This window comes from Rhamphochromis longiceps, linkage group LG20 (assembly GCF_057381845.1).
Source record: "Rhamphochromis longiceps isolate RC_006_pf linkage group LG20, R_longiceps_female_GT1.1, whole genome shotgun sequence".
NCBI lineage: Eukaryota > Metazoa > Chordata > Actinopteri > Cichliformes > Cichlidae > Rhamphochromis > Rhamphochromis longiceps.
Window position 1 is genome coordinate 5,697,740 of NC_140576.1, and position 20,983 is coordinate 5,718,722.

Below are 20,983 nucleotides of genomic sequence, written 5' to 3' on the forward strand. Positions count from 1 at the left end.
CACGATCTATATATCTACCCTTTATGAGCCCAAATCCAACTCCACTCAATTAAGTCTGGGGCCGGGAAATGCCTTTTGAACTGTCTTTTTGAAGGGTTTCTGCTAGACGGATTGTTCTCAAGCTGCAGGGGATCCTATTTGCCTCTGCTAATCCTCTTTTCCTGCCTTCTCTCTCCTTTTCTCTCTGCCTGTCTGTGTTTTCATTTCCTCCTTATTTACTTCCCCCTATTTCTTCTTTCTTTATCAGTTCCAGCCCTGTTGAACATAAGCTCTTACGTGAGTGACACCTTTGCCAAAATCAGCTGGACTGCCAGAGAAGAGCAGCGGAGCTTGCAGCTTTATGTGGCTTATATGAATAACCGTAAGCTACTTTTCCTGTCCCCGCCTTGCTAAAAATTGATAGGAATTTAAGGTTGTATCATGTTCAGGTACACCTAGGGATGTTTTATATTAACACCTAAAAAATATAGCGTAAGCCTCCTTGGTTGCTTCAATCCCTTCCCTTTAAAAATGGATTCAGATGTGTTTAAGTTATATTTAGTGTAACCATAATACTGGAGAACCATTTATTAGTCGCCAACAGCACATCCTCTTCTGCTAATACAGACTTGCTGCTTGTGCACTTCCTGTGCTTGGCTGTGTAGGTGATGGGAACTGGCGGATTTCAGAGGCTGTAAACGCTTCTCAAAGTTTCTACATAATTGACGGGCTCGAACCGGGGACGGTGTACACTGTGCGCCTCATGGCTAAGAGGCTGCTCGATAACGCTAGTATTTTCGAAGACGTTATCGAGACACGCACCAAAGGTGAGAGAAGCAAAGACTGTCAGCGTCAGTAGATTTTAGTGATAACAACACCAGCATATCATTATCAAACTGACTGAGTGAGTGACTGACTGTGCTGAACGTGTGAATTTATTCATTTCTTTCTTATGAATCCATGCACATTTGCTTTTGTCTTCTTCCTGTCTAACATCTGAGTAAAGAGTCAGTGTGACATCAAACCTGAGCTCATCACATTTTTTTTTCAATCAAAGATCAAGTTGTTTAAGAGTGCTCGAGTGGTTGGGCCCACCTAATAGAGTCGGTGTGTAAAGCTGGTTCTTGAGCTCTCTTTCACTTGTTTTCAGGTGCTGCAAGTCAGGAGAGCAGCTTTTCAACCCACGGCTGGATGATTGGGACCATGTGCGCTGTGGCACTGCTCACCCTTGTTGTGGTCATTGCCTGCTTTCTGCGGAAAAACAAAGGTGGCAAGTATGCAGGTACGCCATCGCCACAGCGACAAGAAAATCTCGCCATGGAAAAAGGTCAGTTAGTCCTTAGCCAGGGTTGAGTCCCCTAAGTCATTTTGAGCTAAAATTGAAATCCTAAAACTACTACCAATTTATCAGGATGATGCTTTTTTTATAACTTGGGCCTCAACCCTGAGCTCAAACCTGTTTATGCATGTGGGTCACCTTTGCACAGCAGCTACAAGCTGCAAACAATTGGTGCGGCCGTGTTAGTTGTCTTAGTACCGCTGATTTCATACTTGTCAAGACAGACAAGCGGGAATCAGCTGCCTTTGTTGCACTCCTCTCCACTGCTCACCTGAGGAGACCTTCCGAGCTCTTCCATCTCACTATTGTGCTGCCATGTATCAGAGTCAAATTCAGTCTCACAATGGGCCTGCCTGCAAAGTGTCTGTTCACTCTGTTTCTTTCCTCTGAACCTTTATGCTTCCCCATCTTCTGCCTACTCCACTTCTTTGCCTGCTGTAGCTGTAGACAAAAAGTACTGAATTTTTCATCAGCTCCTTTGGATTCCCCCCTTTTGCCCATCCAGTTCTTTTCAAGGAACCCCTCTTTTAGCTTTCTCAAACGCAACTGGTCTTTTCAAAGTGTTGTTTGCACAAAGAGCTGACATCTAGCACTTTGTGCTAGACACGCAGAAGAGAGGGTTTCCATGTAAAGACTTAATGTAATGTTTACACAGATTTAGCTGTTCTCAGATGCTTTTGGTCGTGACTTCTCAATTTCTAATCTTACAGTGTTGAGATTGCGTATCGCTAAGTGGATCTTTTAAGCTTAGATATGTCCAGTTTTGACATTTCTGCAGTTTCCAGAAATACTGCTGTTTGAGTTATTTTCCCTTTGTAGGATGGTAAAGACAAGATCTTCTAAAATAAATCTGAATCTGGAGACTTATGGATGCACACACGAGTAAAATGTGATTGCATCTTTGTGTGAAAGTGCTGCACTAACAATGGTGCTGAAGTGCCTGTCTTGCCCTCTCTGCAGTGAAAGAAAAGGAAGAGCCCCACTCTGACACGGAGTCACAGAAAATGAATGATGACACCTTCTGTGACTACAGGTGAGCTATACCCCTTTTCTGCACGCTGCAGTACCAAAGATTGATGAGAAATATCTATTTTTTATTATCTCAAAAATCACTATGCTGTAATTAATATGTTAAATGTTTTCTGGCTGAAAAATAATTTTTTTGTCATGTATCACTGTGATGTCTTTCCCTCCCAACCTAAAAGCAAACCACGCATTCATGAGCTTTACCAGGATGAACCTAGAAGCCAGTGTTCTCGTCATTTAATGGGCTAGGTAATCACACGGTGTAGTTAAAAGTAGTGGTTAACACACAGCACAAGCTTTGTTCCCTTTTAGTTGGAATTATGTTCTTTTACTCCTGATGACGTGCATGTGTCTGTTCTGCAAAGTGCTTAAGTCACGTAGTTGCTTTAGGCATCAGTAGGCCATTTGTGTGCTAGTCTGTGTATGCTTTTATATAGACATTAATATTTTTTTTGGGGGGGGGGGGGGATATTTGTGCACTGCTTGCCTCCTTTTGTGTGTGCGTTTGAGTGTTTTATTGGTGTTTTTTTTTTTTAACTTGCTGTCATTCTATGTAACGCAACTTACTGCATATATTTCTTTGAGATAAATGCTGCAAATTTTAGTCAAAAGGTCTAAATATTACAATTATTCCATAGACTTCTAATGTCCATAGTTTTTGCCCTCCCTTATGAAAATTCTCAGGTAAAAAGTTAACAAACACCCTTGACTGCAGCTGGGGCAGGCTGGAGGCATCAACAAACCTCGAAATGCATTTGTTTACTTGGCATTTGCACGGCTTCAAAATCCAACAGAGAAAATATTTATAGATATGATCAGTCTTTAAAAGATCTTTTTCAGACAACAGCTCTGATACCAGCTATTTAAACTGTTTTTTTTTTGGTAAATCTAGACAACAATTAAACTGTGATTTCACTGCAGTCTCACACTACTGACATGAGCCTGTGTTACTGACAAAGTTCTCCTTTCAAATACAGTTGTGTTGCGTAAAAAGTTAGACATTTGCAGTCGGCCGCATAGTGAAAGACACGCCATACTGTTAAGACTGGATTCCACTTAGAAACAGGAAGCTCGTTTAGTTTGCAAGTCTTGTTCTCTTTCATGCTTCTTGTTTTTACAAAAGGAAGTTTTAATTTCAGTTTAGCTTTAAGTCTTAGACCCACTAATAGTTCTTCCTGTTTAAAGGGAGTTCTTCCTTCCCACTGTTGCCAAGTGCTTGCTCATATGTATATATAAAATAGTTTAGCAAACTTTAACATGGAAAGATGACTTTAGGGATAATAAAGGTTATTGAAACATAACTAGTTCCTGTCTGTAGTGCCTCAGCTTACTTGGGAACTTAATAGTTGCAGATTTACTTAAATAATTTTAAGTAGTTTTAAAAAAGAGGAAGCTCCTACTGCACACGCACAGATTCTGGATACACGATAATTGCTGATGGAAAATATACGGTGAAAAACCAGGCCTTTGAGCCTGAGGCAGGCAGCTGTTGTACTTTATAATAGCTGTTGAATTTGCATTGTTTAGCTGCTACGGTGATAATTTTGGGGAATCGAGCGAATCCTATTTTGCTTGACAGCATTGCGGCAACTGTGTGACAATGGTGTGTTTGTTTGTGCAGAAAGCACCTAAAATAGCCTCTTCTGCCTGCTTTGATTCTTCTTGTCATCGTATTATTCAGAACATGATTACTCACAATTGTGTGGTTGCTGCCAATTGCGTTCCTGTGCTTCTTGCCAAGACTGTAATTCTGTTAAACAGGAAAGAATGGATTGTCCAGTGTCCATGACCCTGTTTTTGTATTACGGACCACAGTTACTTTGTGGCTCAGATTTGCTTGATGTCGCAATTGTGATAAAAAGTGCCAATGGGAGTGAAAAGTGTTGCAGGAAATCTACTAAATGAACAGATGCAGTCGGTTCGTTTCAGTAATGAAAACAAATTAGCAAGAGACGTGTAAATTAGCAGGTCAAAAATGAGCGGACCTGATGATAGAGCAAGAAATTGACTAAGAAAAAATGCCATCCATGCGTTTCCTGAGAAAGCTGTTCGTTCTGGAGCAAGGGGAAACGCCTGTGGGGTCTCAGAGGCTGTGGCAGCTGTTCTCTTGGTAAATCCAATCGCTCAGTCGGAGTGTTTATCCAGAGTAGGCATCCCTGTTTTGTTTTTTGTTTTTTCGTGCATGCCGTGTGAAGCTGCAGCTATTTATTAAGTCAAATCAAGGAATCTTACTCTCAGCCAGCTGTGGGAACAATCACTTTCTGTAAGATTACAGTTAAAATTACAAGGACATATTCTAACCTGCTCCAGGTCTGAGCATCTAGAGACATTTTTGATACTATCCATCCATTTATTTATTTTTAACCCAGTGCTGTCAAACTCAATTTACAACGTGCGCCACATATGGGACCCACTTATGATAAATGTGTAAATTTACAGAAAACTATGTTACTCCATTTCCACAGCTGGCCTGTAATTATAAAAATTATAAAATATAAAGTTTTCATTAATTCACAGAAAATTCATTATAAAAACGAGTAAAAATTCATTTTACTGTAATAGTAGGAAAACAAGAACGTCCCTGTTATTTCAGTGTTTATCTGTTAGTGTTTGGTGTAAGGGAGCAGTCTTTGTCAGGAAACACTGTAAAACTTAAAACTGTAAAAAAATATACTTAAAAGTGCTAAATCTATGCACTCCTTCACATTTTCTAAAGCTCTTTAACATGCTGGATTGGAGACTTTGGTGGGCCGATTCTGGCTCCCGGGCCTTATGTTTAACAGCCCTGGTTCACCTGCTATCCAGTTCATGGGAGACTGGGGCCTTTCTTGGCCATCATAGGGCAAGAGACAAGGTATGCAGTGGACACGTCACCTCTATTACAGGGTCAGTATAAACAGTTGTAAAGGTACCTGGCACATATGCGTTTTTAAAATTTAATTAAATTTCTTTTTTTTTTCCTGGACAGCTGTTCTCCTCCTGATGCTCCACATGAAGTTCTGCTCTGTTGAATCAAAGTAGCAGTATTACTGACGACCACAAATATGTTGGGGCACAGCTCCAAATAATCACGGTGAAGTGGTAGAGGACAGAGCCAAAGCTTTGGCACAGCACTCACAGCTTTGGGCCATCCACCAGTCCTATTTATATGCTCATTCTCATAACTTCTCCCCCTGACTTTCCAAATAAATTAACACTCTTAGCAGCAACTATCGCAGCCAAATCAGCTGCCAGATAAGAAATGGTGCAACGTGCAGTAAACTGCTAGCCACAAACTTTAATAAATCACATTTGTGTGATTCTGTACTCTGAAGATTTTGTATTCTGAAAGAGAAACGCTCACACAGTGAGGGCAAGCAAGAAATAACTGTGTCCACACCCTCTGAGTGACTCATTTCTAGTAGTTTTGCGACTGTATTATGCATTAATTGGCTCAATATAGGTTACATGTATTCATTTAGGGCTGCATGCTTTAAAAAAAAAAGAAAAAATGAAGTGGTGGCTACGATTCTGCATAGGTGCTGCAAGACTTCCAGGCATCCTTTTGGTAAAGTACTATTTTCTGCAAGGTTGATGAAATGGTAGAGAAAGTCTCAAGAATGTGCCCAAGTTTTTTATTTTTATTTTTTTCCACATGTGAAGAACTGGCAAAAAACGGAGAATGCTGTGATATTGAATTTCTTTCTGACAAACTTTATTTCGGAGCTCGCAGGGCAGGAGAAACCCTGGTGTTTGTTTGTGAGCCAGTGCAGATGCTTTGCTGCAACTATCTGTTTAGAATGCTTCTCATGGTTAGTTTCATGAGTCTGTTCTGACTACTGTCCCCCAGAGTGCCCTTAGCCTTACTATGATGTTGTTTTCCTGGCTTTAGAGCTGGATTCAGGGCTCTGTAGTGCCCTTTGAATCTCTAAAGGCAATAGACCACCCACCGGTATGCCACGTGTCTGGGGAGCTGACAAGTGGTAATTATGCTTCAGATGATTTCTCTTTGTAGACAGCCCTCTATTGCTTTGCCCCTCTGTCCACTGCAAGAACAGCAGGTGTCATGGCTGGAGCAGGCCGTAAGCCAAGCGTGTGATGCAATTTTTTCCTCAGCCGGTTTATGTGTTTCTTTTTTTCCCCTTCCTAGCCTGGTGAAAGCTCTCATGTTCTCATACTGCTCATATTTTTATGTGCAATTTGGGAGAAGGCAGCAGATGCAGGGAAGTTATTTCTCCAGACACCTTGAAACTAGAATACAAACAACTTCAGCTTCACGATCGGGAAAAATACACCTTGCACCTGAAGTTTTGCTGCCCCCACTCTACCCAACCCCAAAAAACCAAGTCAACATAGGTCAACAGGAAGACAAATTTAATTACCTCCCCCCCCTTTCCACCTGTAGCTTTTGAGTGAGGGGCTCAAAAGCACTCAGCCCCATTTTATCATGGCATTCAAAGTCACTGTGGGCGGGCTGCAGCGGCGGTGGCATTCCACTGCTCTTAGATAACAGCCACTTATCTGCAGCACTCTAGAGTCGTCAGAGAAAGAAGGTTTGATAAGGGCTGAAATGTGGACCTTATGTGGCTTGCATTGTAAACGGCCTCATGAAAACGGGCAGATAAGATTTGTTATTAAAAAATCCCTGCGAAGGAGAGCCATTTTAAAATCTCAGCTTGAACCGGGTCTCTGTGCTAAAATCCTGCTCAAAATGTTGAGCTTTTGTTTGACACAGGTGTCAACTGCAATATGCCTCAAATGGCGCTATCATGCATGTGCCACCTGAGCAACGCAGACGCTCTGTGTTATGAATACAAAGAGAGAGAGAGCGGGCGCGCGCGTGAGAGAGGGATAGAGGTGTTGCCAAACACTGATCGTTTAGGGAATTTGAAAAGAAAGACAGGGAGGAAAAATATCCTCAGTGCTTTGAGGTGACCCCCACGTCTTGTAGCAAGACACCTGCAAGTTGGCCAGTTGCCCAGCCTTAAATTGGCATCTAATCTCCTCAGCCGGAGTGTGGGCCCATGGGAATACTACGAATGACAGGCTGTTTGTCTGGGATTGCATATGCCCCACCTCCACTCCTCTCTTCCTTCTCCCTTTCTCAGCCTTTACCCTCCACTCCGCCCTCCACCCCAATACACAAACACACACACACACCTCCCTCTCGGCTTCTTTCTCACTGCTCTCTGGCAATTTCCATTGCTGGCTCTAAATAGATTTGAAATTGCCTTCGGTCCTGAAGCCCTGGCAATTAGCAATTAGTGAAGTGATTGTACCAACCCGTTCCTGCCTCCCTTGTGCTCCCTTTCCTGCTGTGCAGCCGCTGGATCCACCCCTGCCTACTGCCTCTAGTGATGTATTGAAACCATAAGAACTTGCTTCATGAGCCCGTGTTTCTCTTAGCAAGTATTTGGCAGGCTATATGTGCTGATTATTCTCTGTTTGCTGGTGTTTGTGTGTGTAGCTTTTAATTTCGTGTGAAATACATAGTGTGCAGTGTGCTCGTGTCAAAGACGGCCTCTTAAGGCGACATGTTTTGCGCTCAAAACTGTTTGATGTGCTATACCACGAGTTTATTTTACCCACTGCACCGCTGACCTCAGCCATCCTTCTCTGTTCTTCTTAATGACAGCGACAGCGATGAAAAGCCACTGAAGGGCGGTAGCCTGTGTTCCCTGAAAGGAGATGATGCAACTGGGGACAGTGTCAGCAGATACACCCTAGGCGACTATGCAGACGGTGGAAGAGAGTTCAATGAGGACGGCTCATTTATTGGGGAGTACTCTGGACACAGGCATAGAGGCTCTGTTAGCGAGCCCAACGGACCCAGTCTTGTGAACGTATAAAAGCCGAGCTCCAACTGAACTGACTTCTACTTGAGATCCTTTCAGGATACTTTTTCATTCAGATTCCCAACATTCAGTAAAGCTCAAACACCCAAATAAGGGAACTGACTCAAGCAAAAAAAAAAAGCGGGTAGAAGTTTTGCCCACAGCCTTTAATGGTAAGAAAAAAGGGGGGAACGTGTGTTTTTGTACATCCTGTATGTAAGATTTTAAAGTTTGATAATTTTATTAATGATGAAGTGTTTTTAACCTTTCAGCCACAGTTTTACATCTACATTGTTAATTTTTTTTTGTTTTTTACTGTAACAAAGGCATAAGATAAATCACTTTCCACAGAGTAAGTGTGCATTTAAACGTCAAAACATTTTTTTACACAGCAGATGAAACTAACACATACAGTAGATATGCTTATGTGTTTGCAGCATGTTTACATATTCATGCCGTATAGTTCAACGCAGGGTGTCATATTTATTGAAGACAGAATCACTCTTATGATTACAATACTGTTCTTTTACTGTACAGTTTGGTTGTTAATATGCAAATGTCAAAGTTGATCATTTGTAATTTTTTTATAATCAAAATGTTGATGTTCTTTTTGTGTCAATATATCAAACGTGTGCTTTCTTGCTTTTACATATCAAACAGACAAATGTTTCAGCAGCAGTTATTCGTTTTTAGAAAGACAGATGAGTTATCTTCTTGCATTTGCAGTGGAGTGCAATCATGAAAAAAAAAAAAGGTTTCACCTCAAGCCCTCAGCACTCACAACAATTTGTCATAAACCTATTTGTAATTTTTTGGGACTTTTTCAGTTATGTGCCTTAAATATCCAGGATATAACAGGATGAATCACTCTACATCCTCGAAGAATTACCAGGAAGCAAGACTTTTTTTTTCCTGTCAAATTCTTAATGTCGGGTACGTTCTCTTCTTTTTCCACTTGGTGACTCATCAGCATCAGTTCATTTTTGGCAACTTAGAAAAAATCCCGTTGAAGTTGAAGAGAGATGTCCTCTCATTGGACGAGGGATGGAAATACATGATGGAAACCCATTCTTTGTGAAATTTCGTTCACAAAGCAACACTGAAAAATGATACACTCACGGCTGAATTAAGCTCGACTTTATGAAAGGTCAAACACACTCTAAATCCCCACAATATTTTTCCCGTTATCTCTGCAGTACGTGCTGCAAATCGCCACATGCATAATGCATGTTGCTAAAATATTCATTAGGAATATAACTCAAAGTTGAAATTTGACCTATTCGATAAGCAGAACTAAGAAAACTGGGATACAGCAGTGCTAAAGGTTTCTTTGGTTAGATGCTCGTTTTTAGGTGCAAGATTAACCTTTGAACCCTCTTAAGGTACAAAGACCATTTGAAAACTAAAGGAGATCCTTGTGGAAAGCATATCACTTACATACCTATACTTATAGAACTGCAACTATTTCAAATATATTAAAGACAAACATTTGCACACGTACTAAAGAACATGAGAAAAGAACAGTGGATAATAAAGAGAGCCTTAGACTTAAAAACAATACAAGTTGTGAAATATAGTCAACTTTTTAGTCAATCTCTTTCCCATTACTGTACCAGGTCCCAAGGCTCCAATTATCTGAACCAAAGCGATACTTGCACTTCCCTTCAAGTTCTGAGGGGAAAATGTTGCACCTTTGATGAGGCAGAAATTCCAACTAACGAAGACGGGAGATGATCGACTAATCTGTCATTTGGTGGGAGCCTCTTTAAATCACTCAGCCCAGCTACCCCTCTGCTTCACTCTGTTATTTTTGAGCTGTTCAAAAAAAAACAAAAAAAAAAAAAAACAGCCAACAGCTTTCTTCTGTATTTACCATATTTGTTTGTTTCAAAATCAAAAAATAAGTAACTAAAAAAAAAATCAACAGCTTCAAATGTGAGTTTAAAATTCACAAGACAGCGAGATGGGTAGTAGTTACACATTTTTGTAAGTCACGATCTGAGCATTTAGTAAACTTTTCTATTATTATTATTTTGGAGCAGCGTTCCACTTGGCTTGTTCCATATCTCTGAAATACACCTGATGCCCTTATCTTTCCTTTTGAATGCACAGGTTCCATGCAGCTATATAGCCTGTCCACAGCCTTGTGATTTTAAAGAGGCATTCATGTTGTAATCAAACCAGACTTGGGATAGTGGAGTTGAAAAGCACTCTATGCTCATGGCAAGATAAAGGTCATTTAAAGAGATAATCCCAGTATTGTCAGGGATTACGCCCTCATCCGTTTTAAAATTGCTTTCTCAGTGAAACGTTAAAGCCTCTAAACAACAACAGAAGATTATTCTAGTCAAAGCTCTTCCGAGTGTCACACAGCCAGCTTTTTTTTCCTTTTTTTGGGCTTTACTAAATCTATTTTGAGGACCTATAAGTGACCCTTGCAAATAAAGTTATGTTAGCTCTGTTTTGGAACGATTACAGGTCAGGCCGTTAGTATCATTCAAATCCTCGTTCAAAGGACTGCCAGTACTTGTTGTAAAGCATTTTGCTGTTGTTATCACTGGAGAGTGCAGCACACTCACACACAAACTTATAGATCACAGCCCGAAGCAGATCACTCCCTTTCAGTCGATTTGACTGGAGTTGATATTTAGGCCAAGTGCCTTGGAAACTGCCTGGTGGGAGGAAATTGATAGTATGCTCATGCATGCTGCGTGTTTGCCTCGGCATGGTACCAACTTTAAACCGACTGACGCTGCAAGGACAGGATGCTGTGCGAAAACAAGTCGTTTTCTCGGGGTGCCACATATTGCAGTTATGCTACAAAAACCAAGTGAAAAAGAATGATCTCATCAATATTGAACGCTGTGTGGTTCATGGAAAGGGCAGTAGTGACAGTTGTTTCTGAAGATGCTCTTAAGGAAGATCTTTGTTGTTTTGAAGGAATGCACTTAAAGCTTTTTCCATGGGATCAATATCAGGAGTTAACTCAGCATTAGATCCAGTCGGACCTATTTAAAGCAACACATAAAAGTTTGCATGTTCAATCTGTGAGAGGTTTGCTTGAGAAAATGGTTAAAAGTAAAGAAAGGTGGGCGAGCGTTGAAGGTTCCTTGGCAACATTACTTTCACTCAAGCATCTTTCAGCAACAGTGCAGGGGGAGAAAAGTAGCTAAGATAGGCAGCTCATGACAAATGACAGCGTAATATTTTCTGTAATGGCCTTCCCCAGGTCGGAATTTTTTTTTAAGGAGGATGTGGGATGCTTACTGTTTTACCAAAATCCAATGCAAACTAACAGGAGACAAAAAGAACAGCTGTGGAGCAAGTCATCGTTTCGACACGCTTTCAAGAAACTAATGGGAATAGTTGAAGATGCATTTTGTCTGTCTCTCTCTCAGTCTTTCATTAAGTTTCCTAACGCATACCTTCTATTGATTTCACTTTTGAAAGAACGAAAATAAATCAAATCTAAATGCATCGATATCTCAAACAAGATCTGTCACAGTCGCACCCAGAACTCTCGTCTAATTTAGCTTTTCCTCCCCTGCCTCTCATTCTTTTGTCGTCTCAACATGGTGCAAGACTCACCTGGCAAAATTTAATTTGTCTCACCAGAATTCAAATAGAATGGGATGATTCTGCATACAGAGAATCCATTTAGAGGGCTATTATTTCCCCAGTAAACTGCTTTAGATGCAAGCCCAGACACTCTCAAATGCCAGCCAGCAATTGACTAGATGGTTGTGTGTGGTTTTGTGTGTGTGTGTGTGTGTGTGTGTGTGTGTGTGTGTGTGTGTGTGTGTGTGTGTGTGTGTGTGTGTGTGTGTGTGTGTGTGTGTGTGTGTGAGAGAGAGAGAGAGAGAGAGAGAGAGAGAGGATGAGAAGAGCAGGAGGAAGCAGAGACACTCAGCCTTGGCACAAACTAATGAGACATGCATTAGTAATATGATTACAAAGTCAGCCTGGCTATGTCACTGACCAGGGGGGCGCTTTGGCGGAGACATCTGCACAGGTCATAGTGGACATTGAGATATTCATTTGCGGTGCGTCCGCATCACTGTGAGCGACAGCGAAGTGGCAGTGGGTGGAGATGCAGAAAATGATGCTCACGCTGGCTGTCGTTTAGATAATGAAAACACATTAAAAAAAACAACGAAGCATGACGAAGCGGAATTTGAAATTAAAGAACGCGGCCCCGGTCATTTTAGGTCAACATGTCCTGAGTTTGATCCAGAGAAGGATTTCATCTTGATTACTGCTGGAGTATTAGATAAGAGACTTCTAAGTGCTGTGTGGGTGGAGAATAATTCTCACCTTTCTTGCTTAGCTCAGGGCTGTCAAGGCAACAACTTGGCATCAAAGACAATCCGTACACAATAGCCTGCTGGAACCATGTGACACAGCCACGTCACATGGTTGAAGCATGTGTTGTCCAGCTAAGCCAAGCCGTTAACTAGCACAGGTAAAACAAACGTGTCTTTTTTAAAAATTTGTTCTTGTTTGAATGTTGATGTTTTTGGTGTTATATTTAGGACGCCAGCAGCTTGTTAATAATCATTCAGTTCGCTTGGAGAGCGTCCCTCTTTTCTTTGCTTTGCAGGCAGTAATCACACTCTGGTATTATACAAGCAACACTGCGAAAAGACAAATTGAGTCTGAAGCTTTGCCCTTACATTCATTTTTTTAAAATTAATGCTCAAAAAGGCAGGTGGCAGCGAGAGAAAAATTGAGTGGATGCAGCGAGTGCATCTGTTGCACTTTACAAATCAGTTAAATGAGTTATTTCTATTTGCTGACATTTGTTAATAAGAAAGTGATGAGCAGTTGTGGATATGAAGCGAAAGCCAGAGATACTTCACTTTTTATTTTTCCAAAGCAATCCTTTTTTTTTTTTCCTGAGAATTTGCTCCTGTGGTGTATTTGTTGTGGAACACCACTCCTGAATTATTCATGATGCCTTCATTAAAACACTTCTATTTGCATAACACACCGGGGCCGCGTAAGATGCATTAGGGCTTTTGATCCTGTTGTACATGTCAAGTAATTTAACTGGACCACTAACATGGAAGTCTTTAAATGTCTCAAAAAAGAAAAGGAAAAAGAAAAAAGCAATCTCATAATAAACGTTATTGGGCTTAAAGTTTGAACGATGAGATGTAAGTGGGTCAGTGAAGATCCCTGTGGTGTAATAACTATGATAAAGAAGTGATGAGTCGTGGGGACATTACCGTCTCACTGGAGGAGCTGTAGCATTTATTTTTCTTAACTATTTTGATGGAGGCAGTGACTGTTGTCTGGCAAATGTGTTTTTCCAGATGTGTTGCGAATGACTGTGCAAATTTTCCTCAATCCCATGTCGACCTGACCTGACTGCCACCTACCCATCACATTTTAAGTCTGCTGCTTGCATTTGGTCTCTGGTTGCGACAATAAATCTAATGAGCACAGACTGAATTGTGGAAAGATGCACGAAAGACAGGTGTAAGTACTTTTCTTTGAGCCCAAAACACAGTTACAGATGAACTTCATTAATACTGTGTCTAACTGGGGAAATGTTTCTGTGGGTGCATTAGGTTCGCCTTGCTAATTTAAAGTAATGTCACATATTGTACTTGAAAACAAGCTTTAGCAACAGTGCTAAAACAACTTGCTGATGGTGGAGGAAAATTAAAAGAAAATCCTGAATAAATGAGTGAAGAAACAATAATTGCAGGTTCTGCCACACAGGTGCACGCCACGGTACAATTAAACAGTTAACATCAAATCACGCTCTGTGGCAGGAATTAAATTGTGGCAAGGGGGAAAAGCTCTTTAGTGACTTTGGAAGAGGATACATTGTTGTGGCGCAGATGGCAGGAGCTTCAGCCACAAACACCGCTCAGCTGGCTTGTATTTCAGCATGAATAGTGATTAAAGTGACATGTTGAGCATACTGTCAGCAAGAACATTTGTTAACGTTTACTTCAACATAATGACAATAGCTTATATAGAGTATTTTTCCAAAAGTGCACAGATACGAATTTGAGTGATATCCCATTCTTAATCCACAGGATTTAAGAGGATGTCAGCGAACCCTTTGCAGCTATAACAGTTTTAATTTCAGTTTCTTTTGGGGAGGCTTTCTACAAGGGTTAGGGATTTGTTCATGGGAATTTTTTACTATTCTTCCAGAAGGGCATTTATGAGATCAGAGACTGATGCTGGATAAGGATGCCTGACTTAGTCTTCCCACATCCCGCAGGTCTTCTATTGAGTTGAGGTGAGGACTCTGTGTAGACCAGTCAAGTTCTTCCACACCAAACTCGCTCATTCATGTCTTTTTGGATTTGGCTTTGTGCGTGATTTGTCACTACAAAGAACTCGTCTCCACTGCTCTAGAGTTGAGTGACCACTGCATCCGACACTTAGCATTGCGCTTGGTGTTGTAAGGCTTGGATGCATCTGCTTGACCATGGGAACCCATTCCATGAAGATCTCTACTCACTGTTCGTAGGCTAATCTGAGGGACACACTAACAGTCGATTGAGGAATATTTCAACGCGACTGATGGCAAGTGATTGGAACATCTGGGTGGATGAATTAATACTTTTGGCGATATGGAGTATATAATATATGAGTCAAGCTTCACCCTGTTCTTGACAAGTGGATGCGTGGATTTGTAACGTACACCAACAGCATAGCAAATGAATACTTGATTTCTTTAGTGATAGGAGCTGCAAGCTCGGTAATTTGCTAGCATGTTTAGGTCCACTTTCTTCCAGGAAGCGAAAGGTCACTAATCAGCACTAATCAAGTTGTTATGGTGCTCTGTGAGGAAACATTTTTATCCTTGCGAAGGTGGTGTGTTCCAGGCATATGAAAATGATGTGAATCACATGCTATGATCTTCACAATTACACTTTCAATCCAACACTTTTATTAGCACTATTATGAATAAAATGCCAAATTATCTTTAGAAATAGTGGATTTTATCCCTTACAGAGAGATTTGTATAGTAAATGCCAAAGAACACTGTAGTTCTTCTGGTATATCATGGTGACCTAAAACCTTACTGCACTGCTTTATGTTACATTCTCCTTTAATTTGTCCTTAGTACATAGCGTGCTAACAATGGCTGTTCCTTCTGCTCAGACCTAAATTTATTTTCCATGTTTTCAAAATAGTGAGATACTTCCATATAGGCAAATCTGAAGAGTCATAGAAGTTAAATAAAATATGCATGCATACACGCAGTGAAAGCCGACTTCTGCACAATGGCCCCATTCATTGTTATTGCTCCTTTCAAACACACACCGATAATGAGCTTTTGTGCTCTGCCTGAAGTAACAAAAATAATTAACACATCACTGTGCTGCCCCAAAAATCAGGACAGACATATGAACAAATTCACACATAATAATAAATAAGGTTTTCATTAAGTAAAATATTTAGAACCATATACTTCCATCTAAGATCTGATCTAATAGGAAAACAACATCTAAAAGGCCCAATGCTCAAATGAATAAAAAACATTATCTTGTTTTTATTTATTAATAGCTGATACTGTGTTCATATTAGTTATTTCTAATCTGCTGAGTTTGAGCTTTTTGTGTGTGGGTAGCAGATGTAGAGCGAGAGGTGGGGTACACCCTGGACAGTTACCAGTCCGCTGCAAAGCTAACACAGAGAGACAGAGAACTATTCAATTGTGGATTCGACCTATCCATTCATGTTACGTGTATTAAAGTTACATCCCAGGGGTAATGCCCAATATACATGTGTGATTTCCATTTCACCCTCCCAGTTGTGCTGCTCTTTAATATCTCAATTCACTGTGAAACTGAGAAACATCACAATGAATGAAAATGGCAAATAAAACTGGTGCAAAAGGCATCATTTGGCCAGACATAATCACACAATCGACTCCAAATCCTGCTGGAGCACGAACAGAAAAGGCTGCATGTTCGGTTCCTTCAATTCCCTTCAACACTTCAGCACTACACCATGAAACTACTTGATCCTTTTGCATGCTATGTTTACCACTGAGAATTCAACCGCATGCCCGTACACACACAGTCACATACTGGTGCAATGAGCACAGATGGGTACTATGTGTTTACTGGGTTTTCTATTCTTTTTAATGTGTTTTTCATTATTACAACATTTATTATAATGATGTGATCTCCCTTGAAGGCACCTTTCAAACACTTCTAGGATACAAGCTCAGTGGTACTAGATGTTAAGATAAGATAAGATAAGATAAGATAAGATAAGATAAGATAAGATAAGATAAGATAAGATAAGATAGAACTTTATTAATCCCTCGGGTGGGTTCCTCTGGGAAATTCGACTTCCAAAAAAAGCACAGCAACGACCAAAGTTACAGTTACAGAACTGTTATATATATATATATATATATACACACACACACACACACACACACACACACACACACACACACACACACACACACACACACACACACACACACACACACACACACACATATAAATACAGAGACAAATATAAATAAAATATACAAAGGGGATAAATAGAATAAATAGGAATAAAAAATAAAAATACAAGTGAATTGCACATTTCAAGTATTGAGTCTATTGCACTGTTGACTATTTACAAAAAGTATTGCACAAGGTATTGTACAGTGAGGTGCAGAGGCACTACAGCTTAGTTGTTCCCCCCTCCTTTGTCCTCCTGTTTCCCCTCCCTCTCCCCTCCAGAGAGGAGTTAAACAGTCTGATGGCGTGTGGGACAAAGGAGTTTTTAAGTCTGTTAGTTCTTGTCTTGGGGAGAAGCAACCTGTCACTGAACAGACTCTTCTGGTTGTTTATGGCCGTGTGCAGAGGATGCCCAGCATTGTCCATAATGTCCATCAGTTTCTTTAATGTCCTTTTCTCTGCCACTGTCAGTGACAGTGGCAGTGACAGTGTTATTGCTTTGACAAACTTGCGCCTTCTGTTTACCTTGCTTCTTGCGGATAATTTGTAATGTTTTGGATGTAACAGAGCTCGAAATGACAGCAGCATGCATCTTCAGAATGGGAATTAGAGCAAACCATCCAGAAAAAGATTTATTGTTTAGCAAAACACTTTTTGATGTGGAGGACATAAGCCAGGTGTCAGTATGCTCTGGTATACTTACAGATCATGTATTTGATACTGATAATATTTTATGGTAATCACTGATAGATTGTGGGAACATAAAGGGAAACACTAGGCAGAAGAATGGCATTTTGGTGAACTGAAAAAGACTAGAGGAAGGTACACAGCCTGAATACTCATCTGGGAAAGAAGGGTAATCAGGAACAGGTGAACTCAATCAGACATTAATGAGGGCTGGAAAAAGAACAAAAGGAGGAAAGGAAAACACAAGCCACACAAGAAAAGACTCTTCAGGAAGAAATGGATAGATATGGAGCACAGAGCCATACCCAGACAACAGAGGAAGGCACAGAAAACAGAAAGCACAGAGTGAAACATAAAGGAAATGATGATTGTGACATATAAAAAAACAATCAAAATTATCTGCTGGATATGTGATGATCCTGGGTCTAAGTGATTACTGTGTTCATTGAGGCTGTCATCGTTTTAATGTGTCTTGTGCTTTCGTTTTAGTTAATACAAACGAGCCCCACAAAAATATGGCAGCAGCAACATACTGATGACTAGCCTCGTGTTGTGGACCGTGTCAGGGTTGTTACTAAAAAAAGTAATTTACTTTTCTTAAAAGGAATGCACTATGTTATTTAATTACACGCTGGAGAAGGTAATTTGTTACAATAGCTGTTGCAATACTTGCGCATTACTTATTAAAATGATCTCAAAGGCATACACATAACTACCAATTAACAAAGTAAACATAACGCTATAGCTAAACACACCAACGCAAATCCATCCAATAGGATCTTTCTTTTAGTTTTTGCATATAAACACAAAACTAGCAAAACAGAGCAAAGATAGAAACAAGCCCAAAGAGACACAGTGATTCTACCGCAGAAACAGGCAGAAATTGAGGCAAAAATCTTGCAAGCCTGACTGCTTCTAATTGTCTCTGTTACCTGTTGAAGATCGGGCACTGGCTGCTAGGCTGGAGTTGGCATGCACTCAGCTCTAACATCACTCTGGGTTCTTTTTGTTAGCATGCGATGTGTGCAGATGCTTACTGAGACCTAAAGTTGTGTTAGCAGTATAATTCAATAGTTTCTGTCCTGGATCTAGTTTGCACTTTACCATCACATTCTTATCCTTGTATGCAATAAAAATAAAAGTAATGTAATAAAATGAATTACAGAATCTGTAGCCACTCCACTGTTTTTCTCCTCCAGGCACACAAACTGAAATCAGCTGATTGTTGCACAAGCTAGCAGGATGTAAAAAGAGCTTGTTAGTTTTCTATAACTGAAGAGCCTTTGTAATGGAAGCAATGGCATAATTGTAAATGTAATGTAATTACTCAGTTTAGTACAGTATCACATTACATTACTGTATTACTGAAAAATATGCTGTGATTACACTACGGGATTACTTTGTAATACATCACACCTAACTCTGGTTGTGGATGGATCATCTCAGATGTTCTCTTGGCTGAGGTTTGGTTTATTTTCAGCGTCTTCTTCCTGCTATGTGATGGCATCTGGCTGTGCCCATCAGGGACCATCAATGGTCATTGACCGGTAACTCATAACATCTCTGTGCAAATGCGTTCACATTAGCATAATCACAGCTACGTAGCTAGCCACCAGATAGCACATCATTATATCAAATCAAATCAAATCAAATCACTTTTATTGTCACATCACATGTGCAGGCACACTGGCACAGCACATGCGAGTGAAATTCTTGTGTGCGAGCCCCACAAGCAACAGAGATGTGCAAACACAACAACACAAACGAGCAAAATACAAGAATGGCCAACCTGAAACTAATAAATATATGTACAATATATAATAGTGTATGCATTTCTGGATGTGTATACTAAATATTTTCCTACGTGTGTGTGTGTGTGTGTGTGTGTGTGTGTGTGTGTGTGTGTGTGTGTATACACATTTTTACAAATTAAATAGTAAAAAAAAACAAAAAAAAAACAATAATAATAATAATAATAATAATAATAATAATAAAATATATAAAATATACAGAGTTGAATATGTGCAAAACAAGTGGCATTTATATACAGTGTGGAGTGCATAATGTTGAAGTTCCAGTAGTGAAGCTGAGGTGTCTATGACGTGTTCAGCAGTCTGATGGCCTGATGGAAAAAGCTGTCTCTCAGTCTGCTGGTACGGGACCGGATGCTGCAGAACCTCCTTCCTGATGGAAGCAGTCTGAACAGTTTATGGCTGGGGTGACTGGAGTCCTTGATGATCCTCCCCGCTTTCCTCAGGCACCGCTTCCTGTAGATGTCTTGGAGGGAGGGAAGCTCACCTCCAATTATCCGTTCAGAGCACCGCACTACTCGCTGGAGAGCTTTGCAGTTGTAGGCGGTGCTGTTGCCATACCAGGTGGTGATGCATCCAGTGAGGATGCTCTCAATGGCACAGTGATAGAAGGTCCTGAGGATGCGGGGGCTCATGCCGAATCTTTTCAGTCTCCTGAGAAAGAAGAGGCGCTGCTGCGCCTTCTTCACTGTTTTGTTTGTGTGTACTGACCACGTAAGATCCTCAGCCAGATGTACTCCAAGGAACCGGAAGCTGCTCACTCTCTCCACAGCAGCGCCGTTGATGGTGATGGGGGTGTGTACTTCTCTGCACCTCCGGAAGTCCACTATCAACTCCTTTGTCTTTGCGACGTTGAGGGTGAGATGGTTGTCTTGACACCAGTGGGTCAGGGCGCTGACCTCCTCCCTGTAAGCCGTCTCATCACCGTTGGTGATAAGACCCACCACTGTAGTGTCGTCCGCAAACTTCACAATGATGTTGGAGCTGTTAGTGGCTGTGCAGTCGTAGGTGTAGAGTGAGTACAGGAGAGGGCTCAGTACACACCCCTGTGGAGCACCAGTGTTCAGTGTGATGGGGGATGAGGTGATGCTGCCCAGTCTGACCACCTGGCGTCTGTCAGACAGGAAGCTAAGGATCCAGCTGCAGAGGGAGCTGCTCAGTCCTAGATCCTGCAGTTTCCTGTCGAGCTTCGAGGGAACGATGGTATTGAATGCTGAGCTGTAATCTACAAACAGCATCCTCACATACGTGTCTCTCTTCTCCAGGTGTGACAGGGCAGTGTGTAGTGTCAGGGCTATGGCATCATCAGTGGACCTGTTGTGGCAGTATGCAAACTGTAGAGGGTCCAGTGAGTCGGGTAGTGCAGAGCAGATGAAGTCCCTGACCAGCTTCTCGAAGCATTTGCTTACGATGGGGGTCAGGGCTACAGGTCGCCAGTCGTTCAATGAGGAGATGGTGGAGGATTTGGGTACAGGGACGACGGTGGCCATTTTGAAGCAGGCTGGGACTACAGACAGAGAGAGGGAAAGGTTGAAGATGTGCGTGAACACTCCAGCCAGCTGAGCCGCGCATGACCTGAGGACGCGGCCGGGAATCCCGTCCGGACCAGTAGCTTTGCGTGCGTTCACCTTCCTGAAGCACTTCCGCACATCCTCCTCAGACACAGTGTGCGCACTGACGTCATCCGCGGTGCGCACACTGTCCGGTCTCATGGTGTTCACTGTGTCGAATCTAGCGTAGAATACGTTTAGATCCTCACATAGAGAGGCCGTGGTCTGCGGTGTGCTGGTTTTCCCTCTAAAGTCTGTGATCGTGTTTAGTCCCTGCCACATACTCCGAGGGTTGTCAAACTGTTGCTCCACCCTGTCCCTGTACTCACGTTTGGCTGCTTTG

The 20,983-nt window shown here is 41.3% G+C and overlaps 1 protein-coding gene across 8 annotated transcripts in view; it reads left to right on the plus strand.

Annotated features, from left to right (window-relative positions):
* The window catches only part of chl1a (cell adhesion molecule L1-like a), a 51,411-nt gene extending 39,885 nt beyond the window's left edge, over positions 1-11,526 (plus strand). For 3 of the 8 annotated variants that reach the window (XM_085393707.1, XM_085393708.1, XM_085393706.1), the window contains exons 24-28: positions 248-361; positions 645-806; positions 1,130-1,306; positions 2,279-2,351; positions 7,959-11,526. In XM_085393707.1, the coding sequence (XP_085249833.1) occupies positions 248-361; positions 645-806; positions 1,130-1,306; positions 2,279-2,351; positions 7,959-8,172 (740 nt within the window). In that variant the 3' untranslated portion in view covers positions 8,173-11,526. Of the gene's footprint in view, positions 1-247; positions 362-606; positions 807-1,129; positions 1,307-2,278; positions 2,352-2,523; positions 2,594-7,958 lie in introns of those variants that run through there. The other 5 variants (XM_085393710.1, XM_085393711.1, XM_085393709.1 and 2 more) reach the window with 5 other exon arrangements.
* Positions 11,527-20,983: the final 9,457 nt, after the last annotated feature.